General features: G+C 42.3%; 1 protein-coding gene across 1 annotated transcript in view; it reads left to right on the forward strand.

Annotated features, from left to right (window-relative positions):
- Nucleotides 1-20366, forward strand: part of LOC124556495 (condensin complex subunit 2-like) — a 190189-nt gene that overhangs the window by 61002 nt on the left and 108821 nt on the right. The window contains exon 3 of the mRNA XM_047130452.1: nucleotides 12040-12132. Within this exon, the coding sequence (XP_046986408.1) occupies nucleotides 12040-12132 (93 nt within the window). The remainder of the gene's footprint in view (nucleotides 1-12039; nucleotides 12133-20366) is intronic.

The following is a 20366-nucleotide window of genomic DNA, read 5'->3' on the forward strand; positions in this document are numbered from 1 at the left end:
GATGAATTTTGTTGCCTTACAGGAAAATGTGGGACTCCTGGATACCAAAGATAATTGCAAGTGTCTTTTTTCTTCCTGGGAATAATTTTTAAATGTCTTATATGCATGAATGGTTCAGAAAGGTTTAGTGCAGTCACCACTATGTGGTAGAATAGCCCCAATGTCATATGGTGATGTCACTGGCCAATATGAGATGCAAATGGGTTTGGTATAAGGTCAGACAGGGTGGAGCTCAGAATCATTGCTCGAGTTTAAGAAATTCTTGATGACAATCTGCGAACCCCTGGAAAGAGAGACCTTTTCTCTAAAGTTGATTCAATGAATGGGCCATTGTTGCAATGTGAGCAATAAACAGGGAATAATATGTAACCTTGCTCATAAAAACCTGCATTTACTTCACATTCTGTGGTGTAGGAATATGAGAAATTACTGTCACATACTTTGAAAATACTTTAAGGCTGTGGCTGTCCCAGCTAAGGATATATCCTACATATGTGATGCAAAGCCGACAGAAAAAGCATTTCGCCAAGATGCATATCAGCCCGGATAATACTCACCAGAGATTAGGCATAAGCTCCTCTTGAGTGCTTCCTGTGACCATTGTATCACCCAGATAATTGATGTATTATGAAATATTGGTAGTAGTTTGTCCTAAAATTTTTTTTGAAGGATTGCTAGTGCGTGAGTTATGCCTCAAGGTAAACTGTTACATTGATAGAGACTGTAAGGAGTACATAATACCAGAATGGCTTTGGAAGCCTTCCAAAGAAAATAGAAAATAAGCTTTCATAAGATAGATCTTAGATACATCGTAGATAAATACAAACCCCTTGCCAATTTCAAAAATGATTCATCAGGACGTCAGACAGGGTAAGAGTCCACAGTTGACTTGAGTGTTCACCGTATTTTTAAATTACTCACAAAAGTGCAATGCACCACCAAGTCTTCAAACAATGATTAAAGGTGATGCCTTTCTGCTGTGATGAATCAGGGACAGGATTTTTAACTCCTCTAAGCAGTCAAGTCCTTTGACCTTGACCTAAAATGGTAAAGAGGTATCAAGTGGGCATTGAAAAATTTCAGCAGTACCAGCTCTCTTAATGTAATATGGACAGAAAATTTCGAAGCCCGTCCCAGGCCTGGAGAAATGAGGGTGATACACAGAACTCACTTCTGCAGATGTAACTGTATTCTTCTGTTTGGCCTGAGTGTTGGATAGAGAATCCAAAGGTTGTATTTACATCCAGGCCAAAATAATTTTCCACTGAGAGTTGTGCTACTATTGAGAAAGAAAGGGTTCTGGCCACTTAATTATACATTAATTTTAGAACGAATTTAAGGGTGGTTACCTGATTTGGAAGTATGTAGGTTAATTAATCAAAAAGAAGTAAAATAAGAATACCATACTTTTGGCATCAGACGGCATGGTGCTATCCGAGATCTGTGATGTTCTCTACACCGACACGGTTGACTGCTGACAGTGTGAACAGTTCTAACAAACGTCTCCCAGGTGACCCTGGTGATGTGGGCAAGTACATCTAGCATCACGATAACTGGGCAGTCTGAAATTTTCATCGTGACTGAGTGGAAAACCATTCGGCCACTGGGTTCGATCTCTGTTCAGTCGAACGGAAGCTGATGTGCAGCTGCCTGGACGGTTACATTTTTGCAATCTCACCATCAGGTGGACTACATTGCACCACAGTTGCTCTTTACAGTGTATTATATTATTCTTAAGTTTATTATTACACCCCCCCCCCCCCCCCCCCCCCCCCCCCCCCCCCCCCCAAGAACCACGGACCTTGCCATTGGTGGGGAGGCTTGCGTGCCTCAATGATACAGATAGCTGTACCGTAGGTGCAACAACAACGGAGAGGTATCTGTTGAGAGGCCAGACGAACTGGTGGTTCCTGAAGAGGGGCAGCAGCCTTTTCAGTAGTTGCAGGGGCAACAGTCTGGACGATTGACTGATCTGGCCTTGTAACACTAACCAAAACGGCCTATCTGTGCTGGCACTGCGAACGGCTGAAAGCAAGGGGAAACTACGGCCGTAATTTTTCCAGAGGGCGTGCAGCTTTACTGTATGATTAAATGATGATGGCGTCCTTTTGGGTAAAATATTCCGGAGGTAAAATAGTCCCCCATTCGGATCTCCGGGTGGGGACTTCTCAAGAGGACGTCGTTATCAGGAGAAAGAAAACTGGCGTTCTATGAATCAGAGCGTGGAATGTCAGATCCCTTATCGGGCAGGTAAGTTAGAAAATTTAAAAAGGGAAATGGATAGGTTAAAGTTAGATATAGTGGGAATTAGTGATGTTCGGTGGCAGTAGGAACAAGACTTCCGGTCAGGTGAATACAGCATTATAAACACAATATCAAATAGGGGTAATGCAGGAGTAGGTTTAATAATGAATAAAAAAATTGGAGTGTGGGTAAGCTACTACAAACAGCATAGTGAACTCATTATTGTGGCCAAGATAGACACGAAGCCGACCCCTACTACAGTAGTACAAGTTTATATGCCAACTAGCTCTGCAGGTGAATAGGAGAGATTGAAGAAATGTATGATGAAACAAAATAAATTATTCAGATAGTGAAGGGAGACGAAAATTTAATAGTCATGGGTGACTGGAATTCGGTAGTAGGAAAAGGGAGAGAAGGAAACGTAGTAGGTGAATATGGATTGGGGCTAAGAAATGAAAGAGGAAGCCGCCTGATAGAATTCTGCACAGAGCACAACTTAATCATAGCTAACACTTGTTTCAAGAATCATGAAAAAAGGTTGTATACATGGGAGAAGCCTGGAGATACTAGAAGGTATCAGATAGATTACATAAGGCTAAGAAAGAGATTTAGGAACCAGGTTTTAAATTGTAAGACATTTCCAGGGGCAGATGTGGACTCTGACCACAATCTATTGGTTAGGAACTGTAGATTAAAACTGAAGAAACTGCAAAAAGGTGGGAATTTGAGGAGATGGGACCTGGATAAACTGAAAGAACCAGAGGTTGTACAGTGTTTCAGGGAGAGCATAAGGGAACAATTGACAGGAATGGGGGAAAGAAATGCAGTAGAAGAAGAATGGGTAGCTTTGAGAGATGAAGTAGTGAAGGCAGCAAAGGACCTAGTAAATAAAAAGATGAGGGCTAGTAGAAATCCTTGGGTACTGAATTTAATTCATGAAAGGAGAAAATATTAAAATGCAGTAAATGAAGTAGGCAAAAAGGAATACAAACGTTTCAAAAACGAGATCGACAGGAAGTGCAAAATGGCTAAGCAGGGATGACTAGAGGACAAATGTAAGGATGTAGAGGCTTATCTCACTAGGGGTAAGATAGATACTGCCTACAGGAAAATTAAAGAGACCTTTGGAGAAAAGAGAACCACTTGTATGAATATCAAGAGCTCAGATGGAAACCCAGTTCTAAGCAAGGAAGGGAAAGCAGAAAGGTGGAGGAGTATATAGAGGGCCTATACAAGGGCAATGTACTTGAGGACAATATTATGGAAATGAAAGAGGATGTAGATGAAGATGAAATGGGAGATACGATACTGCGTGAAGAGTTTGACAGAGCACTGAAAGACCTGAGTCGAAACAAGGCCCGGGAGTAGACAACGTTCCATTAGAACTACTGACGGCCTTGGGAGAGCCAGTCCTGACCAAACTCTACCATCTGGTGAGCAAGATGTATGAGACAGGCGAAATACCCTCAGACTTCAAGAAGAATATAATAATTCCAATCCCAGAGAAAGCAGGTGCTGACAGATGTGAAAATTACCATCGTAACTGCCGTCTGCTTCACGTCTGCTGTGCAGCGAGCTACCTTAATTGAAGTATTAACTGTATTTTTCTTACTTGTCACCGTGTGTTTTTGCTTTTAGGAAGCTTTAATTTTAGAGTACTAATAATAGTGGTCCATAGATTTTGTGTTTGTTTTGAATACAGTCAGAGTGAGTCCCTTTAGTCAACCATAGTGCCAGTAGTGATAGTGTTTGTTTTCAATACAGTCCAGAGACAGGTAGTGCTATTTTCATTGTTTTCTACAAAAAGTGGCTAGCAACCACAGTTCAGTCAACAATCAGTCGCCTTTAGTGAATTAGCAGTCTAGTTAAAAGTTGATTAACTCTCTACAGTAAATTGAATTCTTAGGATGGACAGGAGGTGTGACTACTGTGTACGGACGCAGGAGGAGCTGGCCACTGTTCGCGAACAGCTGAACGTGTTGATGGCCGCAGACGTCTTCAGGCTGCTGCCTCGGAGTGTAGCGGCAGTGGGGAGTCTGGTGCGTCGCATGCTACACCCCAGGTGTTACATGCTTCACCCACTGTCCCTGCTGTCGAGACATCTTCGCGGGTACCGGGCGTGGTTGGGCCACCCTCTCCTCAAGGGGAGTGGCGGGTTCAGCGGTGTTCGCGGCGCACAAGGCGGAGGGTCAAAGTGAAGGCTGGCCGTGTGGCATCGCGTGCTCTGCCTGTGAGTGGACATGAGACCGCTCCTTCAGAAAGGTCTGAGCAGGCACACGGGGGGGAGGGGTTTATTAGTTATTGGGAGCTCCAACGTTAGGCGGGTGATGGAGCCCCTTAGGGAAATAGCGGAAAGGTCAGGGAAGAAGGCCAGTGTTCACTCTGTCTGCTTGCCGGGGGGTCTCATCTGAGGTGTGGAGGAGGCCCTGCCGGCGGCGATAGAGGGCACTGGGTGCACCCGACTGGAAATTGTTGCTCATCTCGGCACCAATGACTGCTGCCGTCTGGGTTCAGAGGTCATCCTCAGTTCGTACAGGCGGTTGGCGGAATTGGTGAAGGCGGAAAGCCTCGCTCACGGGGTGGAATCAGAGCTAACTATTTGTAGTATCGTTCACAGAACCGATCACGGTCCTCTGGTTTGGAGCAGAGTGGAAGGCTTAAACCAGAGGCTCAGACGATTCTGCGGAGATCTGGGGTGCAAATTTCTCAACCTATGCTATCGGGAGGAGAAATGTAGGGTCCCCCTGAATAGGTCAGGCGTGCACTACACGCCGGAAGTGGCTACAAGGGTAGCAGAGTACGTGTGGAGTGCACATGTCTGTTTTTTAGGTTAGAGAATTCCCTCCCTAGGCCCGACAAGACGCCTCCTGAGACGCGGCAAGGTAGGAGTAGGCAAAATGCAACAGGGAATAACAATATTAATGTGCTAATAGTAAACTGCAGGAGCATCTATAGAAAGGTCCCAGAACTGCTCTCATAAATAAACGGTCACAATGCCCACATAGTACTAGGGACAGAAAGTTGGCTGAAACCAGACGTAAACAGTAATGAAATCCTAAACTCAGATTGGAATGTATACCGCAGAGACAGGCTAGACAGTGAAGGTGGAGGCGTGTTTATAGCGATAAAAAGTGCAATAGTATCGAAGGAAATTGATAGAGATCCGAAATGTGAAATAATTTGGGTGAAGGTCATGGTTAAAGCAGGGTCAGACATGGTAACTGGATGTCTCTATAGGCCCCCTGACTCAGCAGCTGTTGTGGCTGAGCACCTGAAGGATAATTTGGAAAATATTTCGAGTAGATTTCCCCACCATGTTATAGGTTCTGGGTGGAGATTTTAATTTGCTGGATATAGACTGGGAGACTCAAACGTTTATAACGGGTGGCAGGGACAAAGAGTCCAGGGAAATTATTTTAAGTGGATTATCTGAAAACTACCTTGAGCAGTTAAACAGAGAACCGACTCGTGGCGATAACATATTAGACCTTCTGGTGACAAACAGACCCAAACTATTTGAAACAGTTAACACAGAACAGGGAATCAGCGATCATAAAGCGGTTACCGCATCAATGATTTCAGCCGTAAATAGAAATATTTAAAAAGGTAGGAAGATTTTTCTGTTTAGCAAAGGTGACAAAAAGCAGATTACAGAGTACCTGATGGCTCAACACAAAAGCTTTGTCTCAAGTACAGATAGAGTTGAGGATCAGTGGACAAAGTTCAAAACCATTGTACAATATGCGTTAGATGAGTATGTGCCAAGCAAGATTGTAAGAGTTGGAAAAGAGCCATCGTGGTACAACAACCAAGTTAGGAAACTGCTGTGGAAGCAAAGGGAACTTCACAGCAAACATAAACATAGCCAAAGCCTTGCAGACAAACAAAAATTACGCGAAGCGAAATGTAGTGTGAAGAGGGCTATGCGAGAGGCGTTCAATGAATTCGAAAGTAAAGTCCTATGTACTGACTTGGCAGAAAATCCTAAGAAATTTTGGTCTTATGTCAAAGCGGTAGGTGGATCAAAACAAAATGTCCAGACGCTCTGTGACCAAAATGGTGCTGAAACAGAGGATGACAGACAAAATGCCGAAATACTAAATGTCTTTTTCCAAAGCTGTTTCACAAAGGAAGACTGCACTGTAGTTCCTTCTCTAGCTTGTCGCACAGATGACAAAATGGTAGATATCGAAATAGACGACAGAGGGATAGAGAAACAATTAAAATCGCTCAAAAGAGGAAAGGCCGCTGGACCTGATGGGATACCAGTTTGATTTTACATACAGTACGCGAAGGAACTTGCCTCCCTTCTTGCAGCGGTATACCGTAGGTCTCTAGAAGAGCGTAGCATTTCAAAGGATTGAAAAAAGGACACAGGTCATCCCCGTTTTCAAGAAGGGACGCCGAACAGATGTGCAGAACTATAGACCTATATCTCTAACGTCGATCAGTAGTAGAATTTTGGAACACGTATTATGTTCGAGTATAATCACTTTTCTGGAGACTAGAAATCTACTCTGTAGGAATCAGCATGGGTTTCGAAAAAGACGGTCGTGTGAAACCCAGCTCGCGCTATTCGTCCACGAGACTGAGGGACATAGACACGGGTTCACAGGTAGATGCCGTGTTTCTTGACTTTCGCAAGGCGTTCGATACAGTTCCCCACAGTTGTTTAATGAACGAAGTAAGAGCATATGGACTATCAGACCAATTGTGTGATTGAATTGAAGAGTTCCTAGATAACAGAACGCAGCATGTCATTCTCAATGGAGAAAAGTCTTCCGAAGTAAGAGTGATTTCAGGTGTGCCGCAGGGAAGTGTCGTAGGACCGTTGCTGTTCACAATATACATAAATGACCTTGTGGATGACATCGGAAGTTCACTGAGGCTTTTTGCAGAGGATGCTGTGGTGCATCGAGAGGTTGTAACAATGGAAAATTGTACTGAAATGCAAAAGGATATGCAGCGAATGGACGCATGGTGCAGGGAATGGCAATTGAATCTCAATGTAGACTAGTGTAATGTGCTGCAAATACATAGCAGGTCAGCAACTGGAACCAGTTAATTCCATAAATTATCTGGGAGTACGCATTAGGAGTGATTTAAAATTGAATCATCATATAAAGTTGATCGTCGGTAAAGCTGATGCCAGACTGAGATTCATTGGAAGAATCCTAAGGAAATGCAATCCAAAAACAAAGGAAGTAGGTTACAGTACGCTTGTTCGCCCACTGCTTGCATACTGTTCAGCAGTGTGGGATTCGTACCAGATAGGGTTAATAGAAGAGATAGAGAAGATCCAACGGAGAGCAGCGCGCTTCGTTACAGGATCATTTAGTAATCGCGAAAGCGTTACGGAGATGATAGATAAACTCCAGTGGAACACTCTGCAGGAGACACGCTCAGTAGCTCGGTACAGGCTTTTGTTAAAGTTTCGAGAACATACCTTCACCGAAGATTCAAGCAGTATATTGCTCCCCCCTACGTATATCTCGCGAAGAGACCATGAGGATAAAATCAGAGAGATTAGAGCCCACACAGAAGCATACCGACAGTCCTTCTTTCCACGAACAATACGAGACTGGAATAGAAGGGAGAACTGATAGAGGTACTCAGGGTACCCTCCGCCACACACCGTCAGGTGGCTTGCGGAGTATGGATGTAGATGTTGACAATCAGTTCAATAAGTCACGGATGCAAAATACTAACGCATATTCTTTACAGACTAATGGAAAAACTGGTAGAAGCTGACCTTGGCGAAGATCAGTTTGGATTCCACAGAAATATTGGAACACGTGAGGCAATACTGACCCTACTACTTATCTTAGAAAATAGATTAAGGAAACTCAAACCTACGTTTCCAGCATTTGTAGACTTAGAGAAAGCTTTTGACAATGTTGACTGGAATACTCTATTTCAAATTCTGAAGGTGGGAGGGGTAAAATACAGGGAGCGAAAGGCTATTTACAATGTGTACAGAAACCAGATGGCAGTTATAAGGGTCGAGGGGTATGATAAAGAAGCAGTGGTTGGGAAGGGAGTGACACAGGGTTGTAGTCTCTCCCTGATGTTATTCAATCTGTATATTGAGCAAGCAGTGAAGGAAACAAAAGAAAAATTCGGAGTAGGTATTAAAGTCCATGGAGAAGAATTAAAAACATTGAGGTTCGCCGATGACGTTGTAATTCTGTCAGAGACAGCAAAGGACTTGGAAGCGCAGTTGAATGGAATGGACAGTGTCTTGAGAGGAGTATATAAGATGAACATCAACAAAAGCAAAACGAGGATAATGGACTGTAGTCGAATTAAGTCGGGTGATGCTGAGGGAATTAGATTAGGAATTTAGACACTTAAAGTAGTAAAGGAGTTTTGCTATTTGGGGAGCAAAATAACTGATGATGTTCGAAGTAGAGAGGATATAAAATGTAGACTGGCAATGGCAAGGAAAGCGTTTCTGAAGAAGAGAAATTTGTTAACATCGAGTATTGATTTAAGTGTCAGGAAGTCGTTTCTGAAAGTATTTGTGTGGAGTGTAGCCATGTATGGAAGTGAAACATGGACGATAAATAGTTTGGACAAGAAGAGAACAGAAGCTTTTGAAATGTGGTGCTACAGAAGAATGCTGAAGATTAGATGGGTAGATCATATAACTAATGTGGAGGTATTGAATAGGATTGGGGAGAAGAGAAGTTTGTGGCACAACTTGACTAGAAGAAGGGATCGGTTGGTAGGACATGTTCTGAGGCATCAAGGGATCACCAATTTAGTATTGGAGGGCAGCGTGGAGGGTAAAAATTGTAGAGGGAGAACAAGAGATGAATACACTCAACAGATACAGAAGGATGTAGGTTGCAGTAGGTACTGGGAGATGAAGCAGCTTGCACAGGATAGAGTAGCATGGAGAGCTGCATCAAACCAGTCTCAGGACTGAAGATCACAACAACAACATTATTATATTATACTTATGTTTATTATTATATTATTCTATAATTGTCTGCACAAAATGAAATTACTCGTAAGTTTTATTAAATACTACTTACTAATTATCCATGTGAAAAATGAGAAAGAGAGTGTGTGTGCGTGCGTGCGCGCGCGCGTGTGTGTGTGCGTCCGTGCGCGCCCAGTGACATCCTATGCAGTAAAGTAATCACTGTAATCGCTGTACCAACTGTACAGGGTGGTCCATTGATAGTGACCGGGCCAAATATCTCATGAAATAAGTGTGAAACGGAAAAACTACAAAGAACGAAACTTGTCTAGCTTGAAAGCGAAACCAGATGGCACTATGGTTGGCTCGCTAGATGGCGCTGCCATAGGTCAAACAAATATCAACTGCGTTTTTTAAAATAGGAACCCCCATTTTTTATTACATATTCGTGTAGTACGTAAAGAAATATGAATGTTTTAGTTTGACAACTTTTTTCGCTTTGTGATAGATGGCTCTGTAATAGTCACAAACACAAAATACAGAACGTAGGTACATTTGAACATTTTATTTCGGTTGTTCCAATGTGATACATGTACCTTTGTGAACTTACCATTTCTGAGAACGCATGCTGTTACAGCGTGATTACCTGTAAATACCACATTAAAGCAATAAATGCTCAAAATTATGTCCGTCAACCTCAAGGCATTTGGAAATATGTGTAACAACATTCCTCTCAACAGCGAGTAGTTCGCCTTCCGTAATGTTCTCACATGCATGTTATCAGGCATTGTCAGTGGATCACGATAGCAAATATCCTTCAACTTTCACCACAGAAAGAAATCTGGGGATGCCAGATCCAGTGAACGTGCGGGCCATGGTATGGTGCTTCAACGAAGAATCCACCTGTCATGAAATATACTGTTCAATACCGCTTCAACCGCACGCAAGCTATGTGCCAGTCGTCCATCATGTTGGAAGTACATCGCCATTCTGTCATGCAGTGAAACATCTTGTAGTAACATCGGTAGAACATTACGTAGGAAATTAGCATACGTTGCACCATTTACATTGCCATCGATAAAATAGTGGCCAATTATCCTTCCTCCCATAATGCTGCACAATACATTAACCCACCAAGATCGCTGATGTTTCACTTGTCGCAGCCATCGTGGATTTTCCGTTGTCAAATAGTGCATATTATACCGGTTTATGTTACTGTTGTTGGTGAATGACGCTTCGTTGCTAAATAGAACGCATGCAAAAAAACTCTCATTGTCCCATAATTTCTCTTGTGCCCAGTGGCAGAACTGTACACGACGTTCAAAGCCGTCGCCATTCAATTCCTGGTGCATAGAAATATGGTACTGGTACAATCAATGTTAATGTAGCATTCTCAACACCGACGTTTTTGAGATTCCCGATTCTCGCGCAGTTTGTCTGCTACTGATGTGCGGATTAGCTGCGACAGCAGCTAAAACACCTACTTCGGCATCATCATTTGTTGCAGGTTGTAGTTTACATTTCACATGTGGCTGAACACTGCTTGTTTACTTAAATAACGTAACTATCCGGCGAACGGTCCAGACACTTGGATGATGTCATCCAGGATACCAAGCAGCGTACATAGCACATGCCCGTTGGGCATTTTGACCACAATAGCCATACATTATCACGTTATCGACCTTTTCTGCAATTGGTAAACGGTCCATTTTAACACAGGTAATGTATCACAAAGCAAATACCGTCTGCACTGGTGAAATGTTATGGGATACCACGTACTTATACATTTGTGACTACTACAGCGCCATCTATCACAAAGCGAAAAAAGTGGTCCAACTAAAACATTCATATTTCTTTACGTACTACACAAATATGTAATAAAAAATGGGGTTCCTCTTTTTAAAAAATGCAGTTGATATCCGTTTGACCTATTACAGCGCCATCTAGCGGGCCAACCGTAGCGCCATCTGGTTTCCCCCTTCAAGCTGGACAAGCTTCGTTCTTTGTAGCTTCTTCGTTTGATGCTTATTTCATGAGATATTTGGCTCGGTCACTATCAATGGACCACCCTGTACAGCTGACAGTAGTAAAGCACTCAAATATAATGAATTTTTTGGAAGTCAAAGGTTGATGACCTATGTCATCTATGGACATATCTAGAGAGACTGAACTGCATAACTAGCTGCTGAAGTACTGTCATGTTAGATGTTACCCTCACATGTGGTGGCAGTATTCTGCTGTGTTGACTGATGTTCTGATACAGCGAGCTATATCTATCATTTCACTGTTTGCAAGGTCAGGTACCTGAATCACCTCACATGGGGTCATCCACTTATTCATGAACGATGCCTCAACAGGCTACTTGTGGCCACATGATTGCTCTTGTGGAGGAAAGGAAATATACTCATAAATGTAACAAAAGGGAGATATTTATTAAGGACACAAAAGTCAAACTGTTCACATGGAACCCACATGAGCTAGAGGGAGGGGTCGTTACAGCTACTAAACTATGAGGATCAGACTGAAGTTTCAACTTGCATTCTGCATTCAAATTACTACACATATGGAAATGTGTGTAGAGCAGACAGTAAACTTTTTGTGAGCAACTTTCATGTGAGTGGTAAGACAATTGGCCATTACTTCAGTCAGGTCTTGTGTAAATTGATCTTGTTCCCAGTGTCACTTTATCAAACATCTCAATGAACTCCTATTTTTGACTCAATGGCAGGAGATTGGTATTTGCAAAAGAAGGGCCGAGTATTTTGTTATGAAGAGTTTCTCTTCATGTTGATTAGTATCTTTTGCCAAAGCTATGCTTCATGTAGAGTGATTGTTCCTTTATTTGAACTGAAAATTTTGTTTTACAGAAAATTAACCCAGGAAATGCTTTCCAACTGGAGATGATTGATTATATGATATCAATGTTAAGCTCTAAGGATAGTAAGATGGACAATTTTCAGGTAAACTACAGCTATCATATGTTCCTTTAAAATGAAAACTTATTCTGGTTTTTCCGTTGGATACAATGAATAAGGAATTTCTGTTGTGTGTATTAAAATATACATCAAGTTTTGTTTATTTGCAATGGATTAGTTTAGTTTTATGTAAATGACTTCAACATTTTGTGATGTGTACTCTTTTTCATTTTAAATGATTATTTTTAGTTGTTAATTTTAATTCAACTATTTCTGTGGCACCATAGAAACCAAAGATTCCTGAATGGTTCAAGATATTGAAAACAGCTTTTGTGCAAGTGATTGTATGCAGAAGCACACAATTTTCCTTCCCATTAATATCCTTACCTTAACTGAGATATCGAAGCAAGTGTTTTTCTTTTTTTTTTAAATGATTGGAATTGTTATCTTAACAGTATTCAAAAGCTCTTGAAGTGGTTGGATGTAGTTACACAACATTTGTTAAGGTTCGCATCAAAATGTTACATTGTAATATTTGGGAAATATGGTGTAATTAAGAGGGTCCACTAGTGTTGTCTAAACACTGCCAAGCAAGTATTATACAGACACTATATTGTGGCAGTTTTAGGTGGGAGTAGTTTTGAACTATGGTTGCATGAGATACTGGTAGAGGTAGGGTCTGAACTACCACTGCCAGCAATAGCAAACATTTGCGCTGTAGCCAGTACTAAATGTTTTGTGCAATTCAGTTTATTGTGTTTGGGATTGATTGTTTTCTTCTCTGGTTTCGAAATGCTGGAGAAACTAATAATGGTGCATAAAGGGATTTCAATGTATTTCTCACCACAACAAAAGCAATGACCAATCCGTATGAACGTAATGTCAGTTCGACTTTTGTGGAAGCACAGAATACGGACGTAAGGTGGCAGCCAGTTGAGAGGGAGGTGGAGCCTATTCCAGCAGGCTGCTCCACTCTCCTCGGGCAGTCTAAGCTCTCGTTTGTTTACAGTCATGGCCAACTGCCATGGTACATTGCCCACTTAATGCTACATGCTGGGCTGTGTTGTTTGCAGCATAATTTAGACATAAAAGATTTAAACATAGTGATAAAGGTGACCCTGCATCTGTTGAATAAAGGAGGGTCAAGTGCACGTCTTAGACTTGGCGCCCATCGACCTAATGTGATAAGTGATGTGAAAGCTGACATGGTGTGATGTGACTCATCATGATCTGTGGCTTTGTGGAGACATAGCAGTGGCGTGGCATATGCACAACTTGACTCCATTAGAAGCAACGTGGCACCACATCATCTTTGGACAATGAAGGTGTTCCGGTTTTAGTCAACTTAATTATTGTTTTGTGTAGATGAACCAAAGCTACATACGTCTTTGTAACTAGTTTCTTAGTAAAGCTTTTACTTTTCACGTGAAACATTAAAAAACCACAGTTCGAGACTCGCAAGTGTGCTCCGCTATGCAGTCTTCCTAATTTAGTTTTGAGGTAACTATTTGATAAAAAATGATTTCATGTCTTGTAGTGTGATATTGCAGCTTGATGATGAACTTTGTCTCTTTTTGACATTGCTTATAGTTATTTTGATATTTCAAAACGATGTAAGTACTACACATATTTCGAAAAGTTTGCAGTGCAAATTGCAGTCAGTGGCCAGTTTATGTTTGCATTATAGGTCCTTCAGGGCTGCAAACAAAATGGATCTAATGTATCAAAAGTGTTTTTAATATTGGAAATGGAGCTATATCTTTTTCCAGTCCTACATAAAAAAGTGATGTATTTTGACGTTTGACCGCGACAAGCCATGACATGCCGCACTCGACATTACGGCTGTGTGCTGTGTGGAATTGTGGCTCATGTTTCTCTTTCATATGTGGTTTATAAAGTTAGATTCAATCGCATTTAAAGTTAACATTGCATTTGGAGCTATTTTTGTTTTAAAACTGGTAATAGTCAATCAAATATCCATTGTCAGAGTCAGGTATATGCTGTTACAGCAATTTTTCGTCTGTTCTAACAGTTTGCCATGAAACAATCTACATCTACATCTACATTTATACTCCGCAAGCCGCCCAACGGTGTGTGGCGGAGGGCACTTTACGTGCCACTGTCATTACCTCCCTTTCCTGTTCCAGTCGCGTATGGTTCGCGGGAAGAACGACTGTCTGAAAGCCTCCGTGCGTGCTCTAATCTCTCTAATTTTACATTCGTGATCTCCTCGGAAGGTATAAGTAGGGGGAAGCAATATATTCGATACCTCATCCAGAAACGCACCCTCTCGAAATCTGGCGAGCAAGCTACACCGCGATGCAGAGCGCCTCTCGTGCAGAGTCTGCCACTTGAGTTTATTAAACATCTCCGTAACGCTATCACGGTTACCAAATAACCCTGTGACGAAACGCGCCGCTCTTCTTTGGATCTTCTCTATCTCCTCCGTCAAACCGATCTGGTACGGATCCCACACTGATGAGCAATACTAAAGTATAGGTCGAACGAGTGTTTTGTAAGCCACCTCCTTTGTTGATGGACTACATTTTCTAAGCACTCTCCCAATGAATCTTAACCTGGCACCCGCCTTAACAATAATTAACTTTATATAATCATTCCACTTCAAATCGTTCCGCACGCATACTCCCAGATATTTTACAGAAGTAACTGCTACCAGTGTTTGTTCCGCTATCATATAATCATACAATAAAGGATCCTTCTTTCTATGTATTCGCATTACATTAAATTTGTCTATGTTAAGGGTCAGTTGCCACTCCCTGCACCAAGTGCCTATCCGCTGCAGATCTTCCTGCATTTCGCTACAATTTTCTAATGCTGCAACTTCTCTGTATACTACAGCATCATCCGCGAAAAGCCGCATGTAAGTTCCGACACTATCTACTAGGTCATTTATATATATTGTGAAAAGCAATGGTCCCATAACACTCCCCTGTGGCACGCCAGAGGTTACTTTAACGTCTGTAGACGTCTCTCCATTGATAACAACATGCTGTGTTCTGTTTGCTAAAAACTCTTCAATCCAGCCACACAGCTGGTCTGATATTCCGTAGGCTCTTACTTTGTTTATCAGGCGACAGTGCGGAACTGTATCGAACGCCTTCCGGAAGTCAAGAAAAATAGCATCTACTTGGGAGCCTGTATCTAATATTTTCTGGGTCTCATGAACAAATAAAGCGAGTTGGGTCTCACACGATCGCTGTTTCCGGAATCCATGTTGATTCCTACATAGTAGATTCTCGGTTTCCAAAAACGACATGATACTCGAGCAAAAACATGTTCTAAAATTCTACAACAGATCGACGTCAGAGATATAGGTCTATAGTTTTGCGCATCTGCTCGACGACCCTTCTTGAAGACTGGGACTATCTGTGCTCTTTTCCAATCATTTGGAACCCTCCATTCCTCTAGAGACTTGCGGTACACGGCTGTTAGAAGGGGGGCAAGTTCTTTCGCGTACTCTGTGTAGAATCGAATTGGTATCCCGTCAGGTCCAGTGGACTTTCCTCTATTGAGTGATTCCAGTTGCTTTTCTATTCCTTGGACACTTATTTCGATGTCAGCCATTTTTGCGTTTGTGCGAGGGTTTAGAGAAGGAACTGCAGTGCGGTCTTCCTCTGTGAAACAGCTTTGGAAAAAGGTGTTTAGTATTTCAGCTTTACGCGTGTCATCCTCTGTTTCAATGCCATCATCATCCCGTAGTGTCTGGATATGCTGTTTCGAGCCACTTACTGATTTAACGTAAGACCAGAACTTCCTAGGATTTTCTGTCAAGTCGGTACATAGAATTTCACTTTCGAATTCAATGAACGCTTCACGCATAGCCCTCCTTACGCTAACTTTGACATCGTTTAGCTTCTGTTTGTCTGAGAGGTTTTGGCTGCGTTTAAACTTGGAGTGGAGCTCTCTTTGCTTTCGCAGTAGTTTCCTAGCTTTGTTGTTGTACCACGGTGGGTTTTTCCCGTCCCTCACAGTTTTACTCGGCACGTACCTGTCTAAAACGCATTTTACGATTGCCTTGAACTTTTTCCATAAACACTCAACATCGTCAGTTTCGGAACAGAAATTTTCGTTTTGATCTGTTAGGTAGTCTGAAATCTGCCTTCTATTACTCTTGCTAAACAGATAAACCTTCCTCCCTTTTTTTATATTCCTATTAACTTCCATATTCAGGGATGCTGCAACGGCCTTAAGATCACTGATTCCGTGTTCTGTACATACAGAGTCGAAAAGTTCGGGTCTGTTTGTTATCAGTAGGTCCAAGATGTTATCTCCACGAGTCAGTTCTCTGTTTAATTGCTCGAGGTAATTTTCGGATAGTGCACTCAGTATAATGTCACTCGATGCTCTGTCCCTACCACCCGTCCTAAACATCTGAGTGTCCCAGTCTATATCTGGTAAATTGAAATCTCCACCTAAGACTATGACATGCTGAGAAAATTTATGTGAAATGTATTCCAAATTTTCTCTCAGTTGTTCTGCCACTAATGCTGCTGAGTCGGGAGGTCGGTAAAAGGAGCCAATTATTTACCTAGTTCGGTTGTTGAGTGTAACCTCCACCCATAATAATTCACAGGAACTATCCGCTTCTACTTCACTACAGGATAAACTACTACTAACAGCGACGAACACGCCACCACCGGTTGCATGCAATCTATCCTTTCTAAAAACCGTCTGTATCTTTGTAAAAATTTCGGCAGAGTTTATCTCTGGCTTAAGCCAGCTTTCTGTACCTATAACGATTTCAGCTTCGGTGCTTTCTATCAGTGCTTGAAGTTCTGGTACTTTACCAATGCAGCTTCGACAGTTGACAATTACAATACCGATTGCTGCTTGGTCCCCGCATGTCCTGACTTTGCCCCGCACCCGTTGAGGCTGTTGCCCTTTCTGTACTTGCCCAAGGCCATCTAACCTAAAAAACTGCCCAGCCCACGCCACACAACCCCTGCTACCCGTTTAGCCGCTTGTTGCGTGTAGTGGACTCCTGACCTATCCAGCGGAACCCGAAACCCCACCACCCTATGGCGCAAGTCGAGGAATCTGCAGCCCACACGGTCACAGAACCGTCTCAGCCTCTGATTCAGACCCTCCACTCGGCTCTGTACCAAAGGTCTGCAGTCAGTCCTGTCAACGATGCTGCAGATGGTGAGCTCTGCTTTCATCCCGCTAGCGAGACTGGCAGTCTTCACCAAATCAGATAGCCGCCGGAAGCCAGAGAGGATTTCCTCCGATCCATAGCGACACACATCATTGGTGCCGACATGAGCGACCACCTGCAGGTGGGTGCACCCTGTACCCTTCATGGCTTCCCGAAGGACCCTTTCCACATCTGGAATGACTCCCCCCGGTATGCACACGGAGTGCACATTGGTTTTCTTCCCCTCTCTTGGTGCCATATCCCTAAGGGGCCCCATTACGCGCCTGACGTTGGAGCTCCCAACTACCAGTAAGCCCACCCTCTGCGACTGCCCGGATCTTGCAGACTGAGGGGCAACCTCTGGAACAGGACAAGCAGCCATGTCAGGCCGAAGATCAGTATCAGCCTGAGACAGAGCCTGAAACCGATTCGTCAGACAAACTGGAGAGGCTTTCCGTTCAGCCCTCCGGAATGTCTTTCGCCCCCTGCCACACCTTGAGACGACAATCAGTAACTGTCTGTGTTCACATATTATCGAACAAATGGCATGTGTTACAGTCAATGTGAAATGGGGTTTTGCTACTAGTATAACTAAAATATACTGTGTTGTGTGTGTTATCTAGTTGGACACATTTACTGAGAGAGGATTTAAGTTGGCCACAGATTTGGATGAAAGAAGAAGAAATGGGTCAGACGAAAAAACAGGGATACAATTACTCAGTATTTTGAGAGACTAGTAAAATGCCTTGTCAACAATAACAGAAATGTTAGTGTTTCTCAAAACGTTATCATACAGCTGACGTTCCACAAAAGTTCCGCTGGTGTTGACTCACAAGCGGAACCTATCAAACGTTTCTCTCTTACACACAAAACTAGACAGGGTGAAAGAATAGTAAATGTAAAGGTACACCCATGAAGAGCCCATATGGGGTGTGCAGAATGCTGAACAATTTGTCGTTCTGTACATGTTGTCATCATAGGAGCATGTGGGAGCGAGCAGCTCCATTGTGTATGGAGTTACGTTGTTTGCCTTTTTTTGTGGTACTTTGCACTGTTTAATAAACGTTTTGTTTTAAAATGCCTGACTGTGCTGTAACGGGATGCCAGCTGTACGGTAGGGAGACAAAAGGTGTGGATGTAATCTGTCATTCGTTCCCGAAAGACAATTGCAGAAAGTCTGGATTATGAAGTGCCATTGGTAAGATCACTTCAGTGTTATGACATCAACAATATGTTATTTGCATTTCACACCTGATGATTATGTCTGTGATTTGCGAGCAGAACTTCTTAATATACCTCCAAGGAAAGTGCTTAAACCAGACGCAGTGCAGAGTGTAAATATTCTAGGAAGTGTTCCCACTGTACATGGTAATGCGAGTGCAGCTTATGCAGTTTCTTGAAATAGGGGAGGCAGGTTGCAGGCAGGGAAAACAATGCAAATTACACTTGAGCAAACAAATTAGAGAACTTTGTAAATGTCTCAAAGAATTAGAATATGGGAACAACAAACTGACAGCTACGTCTGCGAAACTGAGGTATAGTAGGAAGTGCCTCAAGCTAAAAGCGAAAACTTCCGTTGCAAGAACAAAACTGCGGCAGAAGTATCAAAAGAAGAAAGTGCAGGAGAAGGCTGACTGAAATGTAAGGCAAACTTCTTTTGAAGAACACATGCAAAATGCTTGCTGAATGGAGAGTGAGAGTCAAAGTGGCAAAGAGAAGACATTTGTAAAGCAGTTATTCTTCATGCTGTATCTGGGAAGTGTTGTTTGTTTTTAAGGAATCAGGTTGGTTTCCCACTTTCATTTGTATTGTCAAAAGTTGAATATGTATGTGTGCTCTCATTTGAGGAAATGAATGTAGACGATATTGTTACATAAGATTCTGTCGAAGATTGTGTTGTAGAGCCATGTACTAACATGTTGTTTGTTATGGTACACGGTTTGTTTTCAGCCAGTCTATTATGATTTTGACACACATAACAGCTGATCAGTTAAACAGTATCATCTGCTCCATACAAGATGTTGGTTAAGATGTTGTTGCGGTGGTGTGTGACCACGGCACAAAAAATTAATCTGTGTGGAACGGTCTTGATGCCTGTTCTCCAAATCCACAATATGAAAATAAACGAATCTGGGTGTTTCTGGATGTTCCACATTTATTGAAATTAATGAGGAGCTACTTTCTGGACAATGCAATGGCTTCTAAGTGGGAAAACTGTTAATAAGTCTGTTGTACAAAGACTACTCGCATTAGATAGAAGTGAAATGAAGTTGTTGTAAACTGTCACAAATTCACCTCAGTGTCAAGCCAGAGAACATCAGAGGGTTTATTTAGCTATGCAACTTTTTTGGAGTACGATGGCTAAAGCCATAAGATGCCTGAAGAAGAGGAAGCAGCAAATTTTTTTCAGCTTTCATACAACACATTTGACATTGACTGTTTGAAGATCCAATGACAAGAATGTTACCTGAGGTTATGCAATGCACAAGGATGTTCAGGAAAGAATATTAAGGGAGCTGTATATATGTGCTGAAAAAATTAGTGTAGGCCATAAATCACTTGCTCCCTTTCCAGAAAGGTGTCATGACAACTGTTTGGTCATTATTTGGACTGTTTTCAGATCTTCAACCACTGCAGATAAGACTAACTGCATGATTGAACCAAGATGCATTGGAAAACTTTTTTTTCTCACAGATAAGAGGACTTTATCATTTCCACTTGAATTGTTCTCCAACAGAAGTGAAACATCGATCACGGCTGCGACTCTTAGGACACAATGCCGACGATATTCCTGTATCAAAGAAACAGATGACAGTGATGAACTTTTATTCAGAGGAATTTTGCCAGATATGAGCAAAGCACTGGAAGTGGTAGCTGGTGAAAGAGAACTGCAAGATATTAACTTTCCTCTTCAACCTACACCAGAAGAATTGGCTGTCAATGAGGGACTTGACTGCTCTGCAGAAGGATTCCGATACTTGGCTGCCTACATTGCACATCGTGTAAAGAAGTAGGATACACTGGGAACACTGTCAAGTGATATTTCAAGTCCAGCAGGGTGAACCTGAAAATCCCTGCAGTGGCACTCTTCATCCATTACTAACATCTAAATAGGTAAATCATC

Source organism: Schistocerca americana, chromosome X, assembly GCF_021461395.2.
Source record: "Schistocerca americana isolate TAMUIC-IGC-003095 chromosome X, iqSchAmer2.1, whole genome shotgun sequence".
In the NCBI taxonomy this organism is placed as follows: Eukaryota; Metazoa; Arthropoda; class Insecta; order Orthoptera; family Acrididae; genus Schistocerca; species Schistocerca americana.